The sequence below is a fragment of the Humulus lupulus genome, chromosome 8 (genome assembly GCF_963169125.1).
Source record: "Humulus lupulus chromosome 8, drHumLupu1.1, whole genome shotgun sequence".
Taxonomy (NCBI): Eukaryota; Viridiplantae; Streptophyta; class Magnoliopsida; order Rosales; family Cannabaceae; genus Humulus; species Humulus lupulus.
Window position 1 is genome coordinate 1,637,375 of NC_084800.1, and position 19,897 is coordinate 1,657,271.

General features: G+C 32.8%; 2 protein-coding genes and 1 pseudogene across 2 annotated transcripts; all 3 read right to left on the bottom strand.

The window, feature by feature from the left end:
- Positions 1-327: 327 nt before the first annotated feature.
- On the bottom strand, positions 328-1,953 carry LOC133798773 (uncharacterized). Its single transcript, XM_062237249.1, has 2 exons — positions 811-1,953; positions 328-721 (listed from the first exon to the last, which is right to left on the bottom strand). The coding sequence occupies exons 1-2, from the start codon at positions 1,813-1,815 to the stop codon at positions 677-679; spliced, it is 1,050 nt and encodes a 349-aa protein (XP_062093233.1). The 5' UTR covers positions 1,816-1,953; the 3' UTR covers positions 328-676.
- A 2,362-nt stretch (positions 1,954-4,315) lies between these two features.
- LOC133794089 (probable sodium/metabolite cotransporter BASS1, chloroplastic) lies at positions 4,316-16,407 on the bottom strand (annotated as a pseudogene).
- LOC133794090 (protein FLX-like 1) lies at positions 16,249-18,960 on the bottom strand. Its single transcript, XM_062231274.1, has 5 exons — positions 18,809-18,960; positions 17,470-18,145; positions 17,209-17,363; positions 16,636-16,715; positions 16,249-16,518 (listed from the first exon to the last, which is right to left on the bottom strand). Exons 2-5 carry the CDS (start codon positions 18,069-18,071, stop codon positions 16,423-16,425), a joined length of 933 nt encoding a protein of 310 aa, XP_062087258.1. The 5' UTR covers positions 18,072-18,145; positions 18,809-18,960; the 3' UTR covers positions 16,249-16,422.
- Positions 18,961-19,897: the final 937 nt, after the last annotated feature.

Genomic DNA, 19,897 nt, shown 5'->3' on the forward strand with positions numbered 1-19,897 from the left:
AGCAAAGTCTTATTACTTGCTTCCAGATTACCAATACCAAAGCCACCATGGTCCCGAGATTTACAAAATCAATTTACTAATATTGTACCAATCATATTTTAAAAAACATAGTTTTAATCACTAAATTCATATTTTCATTTCAAAATCTCACTTTTCAAAAATATAAATTTCTAATCACGAACCAATTAAATCCTTATTAGAGAGTCATTTCCATATTCCATTTTGACATTTAGTACTAAAAGCTTATGTGTGATAAGTATCACTTTCTTATGGACAATAAGTTACTTTGTATTTGTATGGCACAATCACAGAAAGGTACGATAATAGTGCCAAAAAGATATAAAGAAAAGTTTATAACAAAAAATCATTGAGACACATCAGTTATCTTCCAAAATAAAAGCTACACAACTAGCTATCTTTGGCAGTACGAGATTGTCGACCCTTCATGTTGACTGCTGAGCCCCCATTTTGACTTCTAAGTTCTAACAACACTACAGCTAAGTGTTTAATGATTTAATCAGCTGAAATGGACCCAACTTGCTATTTGATTTGATCCATGAGCTTCTTATGTTCAAAATCAAAATCAATCAAATAAAGTAAAGGTTACAACTTTTTTCAGATCCAAAAACAGAGCTCACAACTAAAAAAAACCTAACTAGCTGATCCAATACATCTTCTATTCTTCCCTTGCTACAATCTTGTACTTTCCCGTTTGTTGTTGCTGCAAACAGATTAAGATTCACAAGAAAAAACCCATTGAGTAAAATCTAACATTGCATTATAACAGAAAAATAAATTAATAAAACAGACCTTTTTCCACAAATCGGTGTGGGATTTGCAGAACCCAGCAACAATGGCACCCTTCTTCTTCGTCTCTTCTCTGTACTCTAAACAAAGATCTTCATTCAATCCACAGGTCACATGAAAACTCAAAGGACATTTGGGCTCAGAGCAGGTGATAGCACACCCATTAGTCTGTTTGCAGAGGTAACATCTCTGTTCCCACCTGCTTTTTGGGACCTTCGAACAATCAATCCCCTCTCGTCCTTCCGGATCATGAAAGAAAACTTCAGGAACAAAGAGAGCGCAAACAACGTGCGCCCACTTGCCGCCGCTCATCGGCTTCATAGCCCCTCCCTTTGTCGGACACAAACAGCAAGAAAACGACACGTCGTTTTGAGATCCTTTCGACGCCGAGCATTGAGCACAGAACCAATCTCCATCGGGAATACCCTTCACGAGAGGATCCCCATAGCAAGAAGCGTGAACCATTAGATCACAGCCATCACATAGAACAATGGGATCGGATGGATCACCATCTGTGCTCTGGCAAACAGCACAAACAATCCCATCGTCTTCTTCCAGGCAATAGCCCTCGATTTCACCTTCTTTCTTCTCTGTAATCTTAGAGCCTCCTCCATTTTCGGCTTCCCCCATCCCTCCCACGACTTCGCCTTCCCTCAACAACGGGACATTTTTAAAATCACGATTTTCTTCATGTTTGACAACGAGGTCCTCCTCCTCGAAGGCTGGGTTGTACTCGGCATTAAGGTCGAAACTCGAAACCCGCTTCTCGAGTAATAGATCAGGCGGAAGTGCCCACACCCTTTTCTTAGCCGGCAAGAAATAAGCGGAGTCTCCGGCACCGGCAGAAGAATTGGGAAGAAGATGAGGTGGGTCACGAGTCTCCTTGCGCTTTTTGGCCGGAAGACGCAACGGAGCAGCCATAATCAATTGATCACTTCTCAGTTTTTGTTGTTGGTGGATGAGTCTGAATCTTTTGTGAGGAGGCAAGCCATGGAGTTTGGAATCCATTTCCGTTACTGTGATTGAGGAATGGAGAGGAAGAGCTTGGATTGGATTGGATTGGAATATGATGCCTTCTGTGGGTTTTGTGAGAAATTTTGAAGGGAATTCTTGGCGGGGAATCGAAACTGAGAATGAAAGAAATAGTGATAGAAAATTTTATTTTATTGGGTGGGAAAGGGAGTTGGAGAAACCCGCAAAAACCAAAATTTTCAAAAGTCTGTTTGTCGAAGAATTTGAATATGTGCCCAAATTTAAAAAAAAAAAAATTGAAAACGAAAATGAAAGGAAATGGCCCCGCCATTTTATGAAATTTATATATTTTGGGCGGGTGGGGTAGGCGGGGGAAGTTCTTTTCGTTTATTTGTTGCCACATCAGATGGGAGTGGGACCCACTAACAATCTTTGCTTTTGTTTTTTTTTTTTTGGGGAATCTCTGCTTGCTATATATATATATATATATATATATGTGGTAGGTCTCAGCATAAAATCCAAAAAATCGAAAAATTTGGGTACACCGACCTACCGAACACCGAAAAACCTAAAACCATTTAAATCGAAAAAATCGCCCACGGTGCAAACCGCCACTGTTCGGTCGGTTTGGAAATTTTGGGTGAACCGACCAATAAAACCAAAACCGACCGAACACAATAAAATAATAATATAATATTATATAATTATTAATTATTAAAATTTTTAATAAAAAAAAAAACTTAAGGTACTTGTAAATGTAATTATGTTCTATATATTTATGTTTTAAAAACACACAAAAATGAATTCTAACAATCCAAAAATTTTAATTTTTTAACTAAAACTTTCAAAAAAAAAAAAAACAATAATCAATTCGGTTTGGTCAGTTTAACCGACCAAAACGCGGTCCAAAACGGTCGATTTTTTTTTAAACTGGTTTGGTTCGGTCGGTTTTTGGATTGCACCAATCCTAACCGAAAACTGAATTCTGGATTTTTTGTTATGAAAAAATCGCCCAAACCGACTGATGCTCACCCCTAATATATGGTATAATTTTCTCATCAACCTCTGTCACATGTTAGATTTCAGAGAAAATAATTAAGCCCAATTGTGATTTTTTTTTTATTTTTTTTTTGCAACTAGAGCTATAATCCTCGTGGTGTTGTACCTACGCCAAAATTAAATAATTTTAGTACTATATATTTTTTTTCATTCTAACCACAATACCAAAAATTATACAAAAAAATATATTATTTATTATTATATTATTTTTTAATAAAATAGAATATTCTTTTTATTATTATATTATTTTATCATTTATTTATTTTCTTATAGTGTAGAGTAAGAATTTTCACACAAATTAAAATAAATTATATAAAAAATTAATTATGAAATATTTGAAATTTTATTTAGAAAATTAAATTATGTGTATTTATAATTTAAAAAACCCAATATAAAATATAGACTCAAACAATACTCATATGTTTATATATATATATAAGATATAAATATATTTATCTTTTAAACAAAATATAAAATATATATTTTGCCGTGTGAATAGTGCACGACATATATGCCGTGTCACTGTTGACACACGGCTAAATGTAGTAAACTATCCCGTTTGGTTAGAGGAATTTATGCACACCAACCTCATATATATGAGGTAATAGCGTTCGGTCGGTGATAGCCTTAGTTATTTTTCCTTTCATTTATTAATTTTATGTGGAAGAAGAGTACTCTTCTCTCATCTTTAATTATGAGTGTGTTTAAGTAATTGTTGTTACTATATTATTATGTTATAAGAGCACTCACCCTAATTTATCTACTCTATTTTTTTAAATATCTCACAAATATTAGATTTTTTTGTTCTATCTTAACATTGTACATTACATCAGATTTTTTATTTTTTTTTATCTACATCATTTAAATATTATATTTTTGACAATATTTTTTATTCATAAAAATAAAAAATAAAATAAGATATAATATAAGAAAGAGAGATGTGAGAATTAATAAAAAAAATAATATGTAGCTAATGAATAGTGGATACATAAAATACATATGTATTTGATCTCATGGTTGTTTTTTAATTTTTTAGACTCTTAGTTATTTTACCTAGTGTACTAGCTACTAGCATTCTAAGTTAGATGTGAAATTCATAGTTTAAATAAAAATAAAAGAGAATTGTTATGAGACACCAGTGGTGCCTAACACCACAATGAGATGGTGTATTGTTATTGGTGCAATTTAATATTAGGTCTCACATATTTGAATTTAACAAGTATTACGAAATATCACTAACCAATTATGAAATATCACCTCATGTGGTGTTAGATATCTTAAGATACCAAATAGTAACATTCAAAATAAAAAATGTAAAATTTGACTGTCTTGTCTTGTCATTTTTTAATAGAGTATGTTATTAGAATTTAGAACAGATTTTGTATTAAATGTTATTGTTTTTTTTTTTGTTTTGAGCAATTTTATTAAATGTTATGGAATTTAGATACAATACAAATATAGAACAAGACAATCAATCAAACAAGGACGTTTTTATTACATATCTCTCCAAGGACAAATTTTATTTATTGTATCATCTCATTCTCATCTCAAGTAATTTCTTGTTTTCCTTTGCCTCTTTTATTAAAGAAAAACTCAAAAATGCTCAACAATAACAGCCTTTTTTAGAAGCAAAGCAGCATTGCTTTTTTTATTTTTGAAAGAAAAGCAGCATTGATTTAATCCCAGTAGCACTAGTAAAGTTCCGAGTTGAAGCTTGATCTAAATTTATTTATGGTTTTGGTTTTGGGAAGGCGCACTCCGTCTCCAAATTCCAGCCAAGGCACTACCCAATATCGAATGACAGACACTTGAAACAGCACATGGCACTGCAGTCAAAGGATTTCCGAAGTGTTGAGTGGCCAGAACAACTCCGAGCACTGAGTTCTGCAAGTTAAATACTTCATCATAAGAATACAAAACAATCCCAAGAAAAAAAAACACCAGTATGAAGCAACAAAGAGAAACAAAAAGGGATTTGGATGAACCATAAAGCAGCTACTTTCCAAAATTAAAATTAGCTGAGTTATGCTAACCTGCATGCCAACTTCGATGGAGATAGTCCGAGATGATGCCACATCAATCCCAAGCATCCTTGAAAGTATGTACCCAAAGAAGAAACCAGATGAGTGAAGAAGAGAGCAAGCTATCACCACTTGCAGTCCAGATTGGAGGATTGCAGAAGAACTCTGGGCAATGGCATGTCCACACAGAACAGCTACAGTTGCCACTGCGATGGGTGGCATCACAGGGGAAAATATCTTAACTATGCTCTGGAAGTACTGGTTTAGAAATGCACCACCCAACACGGGAAGAAGCACGACCTGGTTCAGCGTTCAGAATTCACACAATGAAATCAATGCAAAACTATGGCAAAGACTCAAAAGCTCAACTATAGTACCAAAGCTCACCTCCAGTGTTGAGACTAGTAGTTTGATTGCATCTACAGCAACATATTGCCCAGCAAGTTTGGCTGTAAGAAAAGGGGTCATTATCTGCAACATAAAGGCTATAAAAGTAAGATTATTTAATCAAAATAATCAAAGTAAAATAGACTTAAAAGGAGCTTTCCAAGTTCAAATTCAGAAAGGGTATCATAATTTACGGCAAGATGAAAAAACAAAATGATGTTACTTTGATCTGAGGATTAAAAATAAAATATATATACTTTGATGAAGGTGTTCCCATCAGTTTGGCTTGTTACAGCAAGTTGATGATTCCATGACTCATTTTCTTCATAGCTATGGTTTGGTTGAAGTTTACACACATGAAAAGATTTATAATATGCATGTCCTTTGAAATTTTGAAAAAAAATAAATGAAACATTTCCTGTTACTTTTCTAGTAAGAAAAGGACTAAACATAAAAGTTCCCATGTAATACTGAAATGAAGGTATGTAGTATTCTCTGCAATCTATAAGAATCAAGGAAAAGAAGATAAGGCAAGAAAAGATATCAAATTTGGTTTACCAACCACAGCTGTTATAGTGCTAGCTGCTGTCATTAAGACTGAGAGTGCCACATTTCCACTGCAAAAACAGAAGGGTTATTATATCATCTTGTCTTGTTGAAAAAACTTAAACCCCATGATGTTATATCTGAGACTGAGAGTTCACATACCGAGCAATATAAGTAACAATGTTACTAGCTGTACCTGCAAGTGAAACCATACAAAAAGTAGATTAACTAAAAAGGGTAGTGAGAAGTATTGCAATATATAACTAAATAAGAAAGATAGGACATAGGGGCATACCGCCTGGGCAGCAACCGACCAATATTAAACCAGCTGCATAATGGGATGGTAGGTTCAAAAGCTTGCTCACAAAATACCCAGATAATGGCATCACCTGCAACAAGTTACCAAGTTTCTCTATTAGAATAATTTCTCTAAAAACCAACTGAAACAAAGATATCTACTAATTTAATTTAGCATTTAGCATTTTCATTTTTGTGAGTACCATATCTTTTATTAAAGTACATAAAAGACGGGTCAGGAAGGAAAGCTTACCAAGGTGCACATCTCAATATAATTCATTTTAAAAAAATTATATAAAGCTTACCCTCGGTTCATTTCTTTTATTTGGATTCAAACAAAAAAAATAAAAAAATTAATAATAATAATAATAATAATATTTTTTTTTCGAAAATCTGAAAGCTAAATTTAGAACATTTATAAACAAATCCAATAATAAAACAAATGTCGATTATAAAATTTTAGAGAAATATTTTCTTCTATTTTTTCTCTAATATTTCCCTCTCAAAAAATTTCTTTGGTAAATACTCTAAGTTGCAAGCAAAGCATTAACGAGTTCTCAAACACATAACATCGAGAGCTGGACAAAGGAGAAAATCATTGAAAAAAATATATCATTTGTGTCTTCTTTTAAATGCAATTATGCGAATGGTTGATTGATATGCGAAGATAATGGACGAGAAAATATTAAAAAGATTGCATCTATATATATTAAGAAAGTAATTAATAGCACTAAATCCTATAACTGTTTTACATTAAGAGAGTAATAGCAATAAAATCTTGAAACATAAACAGTACATTCGTACAAAAGGAATACTTTCATATAGTAAATGACACAACAAAACTCACAGAGTATTGGAGAATGAAACCAGCTAGTAATTCCTTCGGCATAGCCAGCGCACCGCGAAGATCATCGAGAGTGAGAGTCATGCCCATCCCAAGCATAGTCACGATCAAACCAGCTACTGTCCATTTAGGCCGAACCCAGTTGAAGGAACTCGGTTTCAAGAGCCCCAACAAACATCCCAGGGCGACCCATAACGGAAACGCCGTCGAAACGGTCTCGCCGATCAGTTCAAACCATTCCCTCAAACTTCGTTTTCCACCGGCGCTGTATTGGCTCGACGAAATGCCGCAACGAACCGGAGGCGATTCCGAGCTCCTTATTCTCCTTCTAACTACCGTACTCGGAATGAGATTACAACTCAGCTCATCCTTCTGCACGAATGATACTGATGGAAATCTCAAATCGAATCGAGAAGAAGAAAATGATATTGGTCTAGTGGAAGGTATAGACGAGCAGCACTGAGGAAAGGGAAGCGTAGTTCTTTTCAATGAATGGGTAGCAAAAATGGCTTTTGGGTTTTCACCAAACTTGAAGGTTCTAATGCCATTAGAGCAGGAAAGTGAAGACTGCATTGTATTTGTTTTCTTTACCGATCTCTAGTCTTCTTCTCGGTTCTCACCATAGCCAGATTCATGGCCAACCGAAGGAGTAAAATATAAAAATATATATATACTCTTGTCTGTTAGACTCACATTCGCTATTACATTATGAGCACGTGTAATTCACGCGCTAGTTGTTGCTGTCTCTGCCATGAAAGAGATCCACGAGTCAGAGAGACACTTGCAGAAATAAATGGGCTGGGCCTATAAGCCCATAACCTTGAGACGAGCAGCCCAGCAGCCGCCGGCTCTCGTGCTCAAGGTCATTTCTAATAATGGTTTTCAATAATGCCATATTTGAATGGTAAAACTAACAATAATAATCAATTGATATTTAGTATCTAACTTTGACCAATAATCTAGCACTAATAAATCTAACTGGAACCTAAAAATGGTCGAGCAGCTAAATAGTCCCATCCCACTTGTTGTTTAACTATGTAATTTGATGTAAATGAAAAAAAAATATTCTATTATATAAAAATTTGTATTATTGTACTATGTAATTAACTTTATTTTAACTATCATTAAGCAGAAAAAAATTATTTTAAATATGTGTGATCCGTGTTTTCACCAATTGACACGTAGCATAAATCAAGAGTGATTAAGGCTCCACGGAAGTTGTTTAAGCCTTCACATGAACTGAGTCCAGTTTTCATCATCGTTTACCACCACCGAAGGAGTACACCCCCCAAAGGCATTACCTCCCGAGGACCTTGCCAAAGAATAATGCTCTAATAGTACTTCATGCTGCGACCAGCTTGGCCCACACGAGATATATCGGGCCCCACGAGCTTAATAAATGTCGAATATTTATTTATGTAATAACAACTCTCATTAAGAGAAGACAATTGTAATCAGCTCCAATTAATGAGCTTAATTGTTCTAGCTGCCTATGGCACACATTGTAGATGCTACGATTTTCATTTTTCAGAGTGAACACAAATGTTATCTGAAAACCAAGAGTTGTGCAAGTTCTTCATCATCCTAATATAAGTGACTTATGGACTAATGTTAATAAATAATCTAAACCACGTAAAATATGGTGTTATATTTCTTCTTCTTTAAGTTCTTCTTTCATTTTGATAGTTGATGTTTTACTAAAATTATTAATTTTAAATATTATTATCATATAATATTATTTTAGCGCGCCCAAGATTGATTATTGATATTATTGTCCCCATGAATCAATAATAAGACGACTAGTATTTATATACTTCGCATCGTTATCATTATGACCCTAATGCCATTGTTTTAAATTATTCAACTTTGTCGTGATAATAAACTAATTAAAATATAAAAATAGTTAAAATTTATTAGGGGTGGATGGTAGGTGAAATAGTTTTTTTTTCAATAATTTCTTTTGTCAAGTTGTGCTATTTTAATAAAATTTTCAAAATGTAGTATTTTTCAAATCTATTTCAATAATATTTTTTCGACAAAATATATTTCAGTAATATTTGCCTAAGATAAGTTAAGAGTAAAGTAAAGTTTTTTTCTTTGAAAACATTATTTTTGTAATTTTATATCCAATCAATAGTATTTTTCGAAACAATTTAGCTTTAATAATCAATATATTATCATCAAAGAGGTAGATCAATCAATCAGCCTATACATTTTTCCAACCCAAACACTCCAAAATAAGCTACTGGGTTCAAATTGCAAATTACTATTCCCAAAAAATGTATATACAATTTTTCTTTTTCAAAAGTGAAAAACATAGCTTTTTTTTTTTTTATGCTAGAGAAAAATGTAGCTTATAAGAAGATAGTTACGATGGTGGAGAGAATAAAGATATAAAATGTAGAGGAAAGCCTTCACTTGGTGTGAAAGATCTTTGAATAAGAATTTGTAATAGAAATTCTTTAAGAAATAATTTTATTTACATTACTTAATTAATAATATTAGTATTTTCGACATTCAATGGATTTAAATGTCATTAACTAGAATAAAATATCAGTGAAGACTTTGAATTTTTATTAAAAAAAAGATTAAAAATAACATTAGCTAGAATAAATAAAACAAAATCATGTAATCACAATTAAGGTACTACTTCAATGGAAGTGATGAAATTCTTAGGTTGATCAAAACCATTGTCCAAGTAATAGTAAGCTTACCTGTAAATGAAGATAATCAAACCAAATATTAAGATAAGCACGAGACACAAATAAGTTGTAGAAACCATGGCTGTTCTCCCAGCCACGAGGCAGAGAAAGAAGCAGGCCTTTCAAGTTAAGACATCACCACCACCTGAGCAAAAAGATAATTTCATTAATTTGGTTGAACAGAAAAATTAAATGTAATTGGAATTCTTCAATCCATGAGATACTAGAAAGACACCTCTGAGCCCTTTTTATCCACCAAAAATTTGTTTGTTGTAACTGGACATGTAAATGAAGGAATTAAAGACTTCACCCTTGTGTATCTTCTTTGGTAGATGTGCCAACAAGTATCTCCGGAGGCAGCGATGGCGGCTAAGGCACTGCTAAGAGAAGTCGAACCCAGTATTAATTTGAGATTTAAGCCCCAATACCATGCAGACATTAGTAGAAAACTAGTTCAAATCTACTGAGACTTCAAAAAAATAGAGATATTAAGGACATGACAAGGGAAGTATAAGCTGCTCAACAACCTTTTCTTTTTTTAATAAGAACCAGTAATGGCATAAACATAGGTTTTTGATGCATCTACAGATAAAAGTTTACATGGGATAAGGTCCATGCGCCAATGTGGGTGGGGGAAAGGACCAAATGAGATTTATAGAGATATGCAAATAATTGGAGAAGAAGAATTATGAGCAGGAAAGAAGTTCTCTACGGTAACAAAAATGTCAAATAGTTTAAGATCAGTTGTAGCTAATTCTCCGAGTACAAAATTAGTGGGTAAAGAGAAAGAAATGCAAGAATACATGACATTTATAAATTCCGAAGATGGTTTTGAGTAACAAAGAAATAGCTCTAGAGTATATGTGTGAAATTCAGACTACATTCCAGGGTATCTAGAACATATAGAATATTTCAAGGACAATTAATAGCTATAAGATTGAGACTTTATCAAAAGACTAGGGTATTATACTGGGTCACAATAAGCAAGTTCCAGTCCATCTGTATCTGTATGTATGACAGTTTAGTTCCTAACACCCCTTTCGAAGCTTTATAACAGCACAGAAGTATTCTTTCATTAGTGTTTGTTTTTCAATACCTCTTCTCATTTTCCTATTGCTTTTTCATTCCTTCCCCCGATGCAAGTCCAGTTCATAATGTCATTACTAAAGAAAACATTAATTCACTTGTTAGGATTCTCTCCATTTTCTATGTTGCACTGCTTTATATTTTCTCTCCTTCTTTTGCACAGCAAAATAGAGTTTTTTTTTCATACTAATCCCCTTGCTGAACCCTTAACTACACTCTTGAGTCACAAAACTCCAGCATTTTGCTAAGTAGATCTCTATATAGAATTGAACCCTCACGGAAGCAAAATATGGACCTCACCACTTTGACTTTACCCCTCTGGTGACTACAACATTCCTTATTTTTGTTATATTATCAATATCATTGACCCCACATCAGATGAATCAACAAGAAATCATTTTTTAACTTCATACATTCTCTAACATTGGATTAGTGATTTCATAAAGATCGAACCAATACTCACACAAAACTATCTCCCAGGGCTATAAATATATAAGGAAATGGGCATTACAGGATAAAAATAAACAAAAAATGAAGAAAGGGGAAAACTGTTTAACGTATAAGCATACCTCATGATGTGAGGTTCAAAGATCACTCAACTGTTTTCGTGTCAAGGAAAGTTTCAACTTCCAACGGATGAAGGGTGTAACCTATAAAAGAAAAATATTTGAATATCAAAAAGCAGTGATTTCTAAAATACTTGATCTAAAGTAGAAAAGAAATCAAATGCATAACAAGCAAAATGCTGGTCCTTTGTAAGAAACCACAAACAGACAAGAAACAAAAATTGTAAGAATAAGATAAAGATAGGAAACAATCGCAAGTAGTTAAGAGAGACTAAACTTAAAATGAGAAAGAAAAAAAGAAGGAACAAAACAAAACTGGGATGACAATATGAAGTTTTATAATTCTGAATTCAGACTCTTTTAGAACTAGTGTGATATCGTGCAATAGATTTAAAATAGCACTAACATATTAGGCTTGCAGGAAAAGAAAAGGTATTTATCTATCATACATGCATGTATACATATATAAAACAAAGTAAACATGTAGGACATCTAAAACACAAAATCACGAGCAAACAATTCTTAAAAGGACAACAACATCATTCCAACGGACAATGAATTGATGATGACATCAAAACGAAAAAAACATTATGCAGCGTCTACTACTAATAGTAGGCAGAACTAACTACTAAGCATAAGCCAAAAGATTTACAAAGAGCCACACTAACATGTCTACCATCAGAGAGCCACGTCCAAATCATTTATTTCAAAAGTGATGTTATAAGTATACCAAAAAAAATTACACCAGTCAATTGGCCAAAGTTTAGCATCTCAAACAGCTACTGGACTAAAATTTCAAACTTCCAAATTCTTGATACTTATTGCTATCCTATCTATGGTCTGCAGCATCCAAAGCTCCATTCACCTCGAACCTTGCAATTTTCAAACTCTTGGTACTTATTGATATTCTATCTATGTTCCGCAGCATCCAAAGCTCCATTCACCATCAACCTTGCAATTCCAAATTCTTAATACTTATTGCTCTCACTATTACATTTGATAGCCTTATATATGAATGCAGCATTACTTGCTTCTGACAATGGATGAAAAGTGTAGCAGCAACGAAGTTAAACAAATTTTACTGCAACAATACAATATGTACAAACAGCAATCTATCAAAGCTTGCTTATCAAAAATAATATTCATGAAGCCATAATCCTAACTTGGAACATAAACCTAACTGAAGCCACAATGAAATGATCAAGATAGCTCATATAAACTGATTTCCTAATCTCCTGGTCTCACAGAAATAAAAAAGAAAAGAGACGACTAGTCATCATACTACCTTATTAGTGGAATAAGGGTATTTTCCCCATAATACAACTAACAAAAGACGAGGCATATTTGGTCTAAATTAATCGAAGAAAAAAAGTCAAAATGTATTTTACATATTAAAAAAATGATGGTGGGGAGAACAAATCCAAAACACATTGCGAAAGGTTAAAAAGTAAAAAACTTACTTGACCATGAAACTCAACCTTCAGCTCCATTGTTGAACATGTCTTGCTAATAAAAAATAAACATCTCTTAGTACAAGCTGTTCTCATCAAAAGTTTCTTTCTAACCGAAACTGGATGAGTAATGTTCTCTTCAACACAAACTAGATGAGTTCTTCTTAAGAAAATGATATGAGATTGGCTGATTCATTAGAATAGTCTCCTTAATCCTCACTCCGGAAGAATTAGAGAAGGAAGTTTCCTTATAAGAAATAAAAGCCTGTATACCTCACGAACTTACCCAACTTTTTTTAATTCTTTCTATTCTTTTCTTTTTGTCTTAGGTTACTAAGGCTCTTCAGCTCTTATAAATTAAGCAGATAGAAGTGCAGAGAAACTCCCACTTATAAAGAACTATAAACTGAAGTTTAGAATTTATAAATTATAAATTTGAAGTCCACTAGGTTCAAACGAAAAATGAAAATAAAGGACTTCGCCTTATAAATGATAACTAAGAGAGGACAGAGAGCAAACATGAAGTATGAGCCTACGAGGTAAGCCAAATAATAATTATTTATACTAAGTAAATTTTTGACCTGAGAACTATAAAGAAGTATTAGTACAGATCTGCAAGCTGCTTAAATAGACTGATTTACCAACCCAAAGCTGCAGGATAGACAAGAAAAAGGAAAAGAAAATAATAATAATAATAATATGCAAATGCTTCGCGATAATCCACCCACGACCATGTGAAATAAATCTGAAACAAAAAATATGAGGAATACCTTTACTTATAGGTTTAAGGACTCAATGAACATGAATATACCACTATTAATAATTTCTGTCAATCTTAAGGCCAAAAGAGCTACATAAACCAAACAACAATAACCACAAAACATAAAATAAATTTAAGAATTTTTTAAAAGAGTGTACTGTAAACAGAGTGCTCGGGAACAACTAAAGAAACAAGCATTAGCTATTCATGTTTAGAGTAAATATGATAGATTTAATTTGAATGTGATTCTTATGAAGTGACAATACAGTCACAGTTACCATAAAATTCATAATATTGTTATTTTATGTATTTTTTTTAATTCTTTAATAAAGGAGGTATTTCTGTTAAAATACAAATATATGACCATTATTAAAAGAAGTTTATTCAAACAAGAGAAAGAAAGCCCAGACTAGTTGACAAATGGGGTTCTATGTGTTTTTCTTTCTCTCTTCCAGAAAAGTTAAAAAACTTCTATGTCTTTTCTTCTGCTGCATCAGTCCTGCTGTATCTTTCCAACCAAATGCCTAACATAATGCCAAAATGGCTCACTTTTATAGAAAAAATGCCCTTCTTAATTTTACCTGAACAGATAATTTTTTTAAAACATATTTCCACACTTCTACAAACCACCCAAAACCATCTTTTATTTCTTTCAGTAATCAGCACCATAACCAAAAGAAAGAAAAAAAAAGCAATTGCAAAAAAACAAAAGGGCCGCCATTCTGTCATTGTTCTAGCACAGAGCACACTAACCAGAATATAATATTTATATTAAAAAAATTATCCAGGGCATCAGTCACTGGATCTACCTTTGAATGACTAAATAGAAATACTGAGATGTTTCTAAGAAATGACTGGTCACGCAGTTTAAATAGAGTAATAGTAATATATTTGACATAAGCTAAGGGCCACAGCTAACCAAGAACCTGAACTTAGCCAGAACACAGATTACCAAATAGAAGATAACGACTGAAAACTACCAGATAGAAGATAACTACTGAAAACTTAAAAAAGCGATTGTGAACATAAAAATGGGAAAGCAATTGCAAGAAAAATACTTAATTTAAATTATTTTATCCTTCACCACAACAACCTTCTAAAATTCCTCCATAATAGATAACAGTATAAAATTTGCAAGTCAAATTTCTAAATAAATGGTGCTCCCAAGAAATTGAATTTCCAAACATAGAAACTTAGCCCTAATGAGAATTAATAGATCTAACCATTACGAAAAGATGAAGTTTCATACAAATCTGAAAAGGAATGATCATTCACCACACATTCTCCCAAAACCTCACCCTGGCTAAAAGCCATCCCCCACCTAACAGCCTTCAGCCTTCCTTGGATAACAAACTCTGCTTAGAAGACAAACTATTAAAAAAAAATCAGCCACCATCATCCTCCCAAAACTTCATCCTAGAGCCATCCCCAACCTAAAACCTTCAGCCTTCCTTGACATGGAAAATTCATTGAAATTTCTCACCCTTACAGGAATTTAAGAAAATCTAAAAACTTGCGAATGACATGTTAGTTGTTACTATGCAATTCAAAAAGGCCTAAACTAATCATGACAACTAGATAAACTTAATTAAGAAGAACACAGATTTAAATATATGAAAATAACAAATGTATGAATCTCAACTACAAAACAAGGGTACAATTGACAATAGATTGTGAACTTTACTGCATCTTTTCGCAAATGATAAACCATTTGCTATCCCAGCGTACTAGGAGCAACAAGCCCACATATACTATTTGACTAAGGCGCTGTTTCATAATGCAGTCTAGAGCCTCGATTAACCATAAAACAAAAATTTGCAATTATCAATTCCCTAATAGATTGAGCAAACATTTAAGAGCCAAGCTTCACACAGTAAGTAAGCTACAAAGATTCTGGAAAATATCAGTATTTCCAAGCGTGTATGCTAAGAGAGAAGCAAACTCATCTCACTGCTTTTTACATCGCCATACTGACCTTTTAAGTGTCTGCCAACACCAATCAAAGAACTTTCTACAATCAAAAATGTCATCCATGCAAACTTTTCTTGGTGTTTCACCCAAAGTACTGCTAAGTGTTAAGTATCATTGGAAGAGACGCATCAAAAAACCTCATAGTTTAATTGATACCATATCTACTCTGAAATCACTTTCAGAAATAAAGGATTACAAATCTGACAATTTCTTTCAAGCAGTACCCCAGTGAACTAAACACTGGGTTGGTCAACATTAAATGACTACATGGTCATAATCAACTAAAAAAGACTAAAACCAACACAATATTTCATCTCAAAAATGCAAAATTATTTCAAGCCATGATCTACTGTTGAGAAAAATGAGAATGGTCAGGTGGCATGAAGCATTATGCAAACATAAAGCCCAAAAATGTGACTAAGACATTAAGTCACATATAAATTCCCCAACGAAATTTTGAAAGCCAGATTAGTATACAAATCAAACAAACTAATTAAAACTCATTTTATGTGACTTACCATATCTAACTAGTAATTATACAGATTAAAAAACCAAACAATTTTGCTTCAGATATCAAAATGCATGAAACACAGCAGAGGAATCAAGTTAAGTAATGAAACATCTTTCGTATAAAAAAAGCAATAATTAGAAACAATATCACTTCTATTTCATACGAGAAAGGTAAACTTCAGCAAACAAGCAAGGAAAACATGTATCAGGAAAGTAGATTAAAAATGGAGAAGTCAGTCTCCAAATATTAGCACTGGAAGACACCAAAAGAATATAATGCACCATCTAGCTGATATGATTGAGATATCTTAAAATACAGTTTTATAACTCAAAACAAAATCATATGTCCACAAATGTCTATTATAAATTAACCTTCAAGTACAAATCCAAATATCTAATATGTGGCAGCCCAAGATACCAGTTGCAGCGCATAATGAGGAAAGCTAGTTCATGTGTCCTTGAGCTCGTTGCATATCATATTGGCCCCATGAAGCAGGTATGGCTCCATATGGTGGATAACTTTCAGCACCACCTTGCCCCTGAAAATTGAAAGAAGAAAAAAATATTTAGCACATCAATATTTGGCACCAAACATGAACACCTGCACATCCTAATCGATCCAGGGCCATTGAGAATTTGTGTGCAATAGAACTTACAGGATTCATGCCATAGTTGACAGGATAATGATTTCCTGCATATCCCATTGCTTCAGGATTGCCATAATTTGCAGCATAACCTACAGAATTATCATATATATTACCAAGTCACTGGTTTGTAAATGAACAGTAAATAAAGCTACAAGTAACGAGAAAATGTAAAATATCTGTCATCAACATGTGCATAGCGCATTTCCACCAAAAAATAAATAAATAATGATAATAACATATGCATAGGGCATCACAGCAATTGTGTAATACACATGTCACAAATTTTCTTTTACGAATAAACCACTCAGCTAGAAGAAAAACTATTAGAAGTCAACCCCTAATCCTATGGGATATGAACAAGTAACAATAAGCAGTTAAGCAAAGGAAGAACTAAATCAGTCAAACCAACAACTTCTGCTGACTCCTTTTCTAACACTTGCACTACAATCTCCACCATTTCTCTACATGGCCTCGTCAATAAGATGACATTTATAAAAGATATTTCTGTCCTCATTAAAGCTCTATTCAAAGTTACACCATCAGAAAAGCATAAAGCATAAACATACATATGAGACTGCATACCTTGATTACCGACAGCAACAGCAGCGCGTGCTCTCTTATCAGCACTGGCACGAAGCTTCTCCAACTCCCTAGCCATTGAGATCAACTTCTTCTCCATCACTTGACCATGCTCATAATTCTCTGCATATCCTTTCTTCTCATACTCAATGGCAGCTCTACATGCCCCAAAAAAAAAGCTTACAAAATTAGCAAAACAACTCAAACATTAAACTAACTATTAACTTTCAATGATGTAATAGTAAAAAACCCCGCAAAAATTACCTCGCACGCTGCAGCTCTTGTTTCATAGCTTCAATTTCCGCCCTCAAAGATGGAGCCTGCTGCAGATCAGCAGTTATCCTAGCCAAATCTTGAGTCATTGCTTGTACATTGCCTGTAAGCTCCTGCCTTGCAGCAGTGAGATCCTTAATATCAGAGTGAACTTGGTGAAGCTCAGCCCGCATTGCCTCCACCCCACGAAGATCCACTTCCAAACGTACAGACTTATCAATCAAATCTTGCATTTGGACATCTTTCTCGACTCGCACTGAATCAGCAATATGAGCCATGCGTTGCAGCTCATGTTGGGTAGCTTCTAATTCCTGCTTCAGCGCAACATGAGTTGCCGCTAGCCTCTGATTATCAATTAGAAGACCTTGAATGTCTTGATGTTGAGCTGCAAGACGTTCCTCAATAATTGCAGGGTGAGGAGGGAGGGATCTGGGACCCATCCCAAACTGGGATTCTCGCATCTCCTCAAATAAGGCAGGATGGGGCACTGGACCAAGTCCTCTTCCAAATGGAGGCTCGTGAACGGTAGAGGGTAGTCCAGAATGAGAAACTCCTTTCATTGGAAGAGGTGGTCCACGATTTCTTCCGGACATTATTATCTCGCTTGAAAACTGACAATTCAAATAGAGTAAGCAACTATGCACCAATTGAAAAACCCTGAACTAACCTACAATGAAAAACAACATCCATAATCCATTCAAAGAAAGCAAAAGGTTCAATTTTTAGTTTAACAATGAAGCACTAAAAAGAGTTAATGATGACAATATTGGCACAACATGTATTGCTTTAGCAAAATAAACAAGTTCAAATGATAATTGCTTTGACTAATTCAGCACATTAGATTATCAGATGTATAGTCTCTCAGTTGACATCCCTGACAGAAATTTGAACTAAAATTAACTGCACTGGACACAATAAGGCATGTCAAGTGTAATGCCACCCCAGTAGAAGTCAGTTTCGCTACGATTTTTTATCAAAAAAATAAATAAATATAAAAAGATTAAAATAAACATCCTATCAAGAAAACAAAAAATCGCGTTATATGAACAAGAAAGACGGGTCTTTAACCCGTATCTCTTGCAATAATATTACCAAAAATAAAAGTATCGTGCTGTGCAAACATAACCCACGAATCTAATCTTCTTTTTAACTACGAAAAAAGATAGGGAAATCCAATATTTTGAACGCAAATCGATTAAAGTCAGTCCGGAAAACAAACTTTCCACCAAATTTTTTTTCCTACGTTTCTTCAGTTAACAAGAGAAAATTTGATATTCGGTCATACAAAAGAAGATAGTAATTTTGATAACTGAGCATGAACAAAAATTACCAAGCTTATTGCAATGGAAAATCCGTACAAGAACCCTAGGGAAACTGAAATCCTCTGGTCTGGCTATGGAAACCGGTGTTGTGCACAAAAGAAAGGAAAGAATTTGACGAAGGAACCAAATATAACTCTCGTCTCGTATTTTATTTACTCATTACGATTACATAAATAAATGTGTTTTGTTGGAAAATTACATTGTTATCCTTTGCAACCAAAAATATATACACACCTATTTATTAAAAAAAATTAATTTTTAAAAATCATTTATACCACTTTTTCTCAATATTTTTTTTTTACATTCTTTAATTTTTTTTATTAATTTCAATAATTTTATTCTATATTATTTTTATAAAAAAAAATTTAAATAATGTATAATTTTGTAGAAAAAAAACTCTTATTTTAACAAATTTTTTATTTTTTTATTTTAATATTTAAAATATATATTATATATATGTATTTTTTAGAATATAAAAAAAATAGAAAAATGTAAACACAAGTTAACAAAATATATATAATATATATTAATTTTTAATAAAAATAAGGTGTACTAAATAAATTTTGGGTGCAAATATAATATCCTTTATACAAATATGTACAATTTTCCATAGGAGCATTGTTTTGCATTTTGGAAAATTACATAGTTGTCCTCAAATTTACACAAATATGCACAATTTTTTAAGGACATTATATTTACGCTCAAATTTAATTAAACAATTTTATTTTTATTAAAAATTAATATATAATATGTATTTTCTTTAACTTATGCTCATATTTTTTTACTTTTTTATATTATAAAAAATACATATAAATAATATATATTTTTAAACAAAAAAAATTGTTAAACTTTAAGTTTTTTTCTAAAAATTATAAAAACAAGATAAAATAAAATTATTGAAATTAAGAAATTAAAGAATGTCAAAAAATATATTAAGAAAAAGTGTTAAAAATAATTTTAAAAATTAATTTTTTTTAATTAATGGAGTGCTTATATATATTTTTATTTTTTCTATAATTGTTAAATGACAAAAGTAACCTCAGATTAAAATTAGTAAGATTTTTTAAAAAAATAAAGTATTGTTCACAAAATTTTAT

Coding starts and splice junctions, on each gene's coding strand:
- LOC133798773 (XM_062237249.1), bottom strand. CDS start 1,815: ATGGATTCCAAACTCCATGGCTTGCCTCCTCACAAAAGATTCAGACTC. Junction 722..810: donor ACACCGATTTGTGGAAAAAG/GTCTGTTTTATT, acceptor ATCTGTTTGCAG/CAACAACAAACGGGAAAGTA.
- LOC133794090 (XM_062231274.1), bottom strand. CDS start 18,071: ATGTCCGGAAGAAATCGTGGACCACCTCTTCCAATGAAAGGAGTTTCT. Junction 17,364..17,469: donor CAAGAGCTGCAGCGTGCGAG/GTAATTTTTGCG, acceptor TGGGGCATGTAG/AGCTGCCATTGAGTATGAGA. Junction 16,519..16,635: donor TCAACTATGGCATGAATCCT/GTAAGTTCTATT, acceptor TTCAATTTTCAG/GGGCAAGGTGGTGCTGAAAG.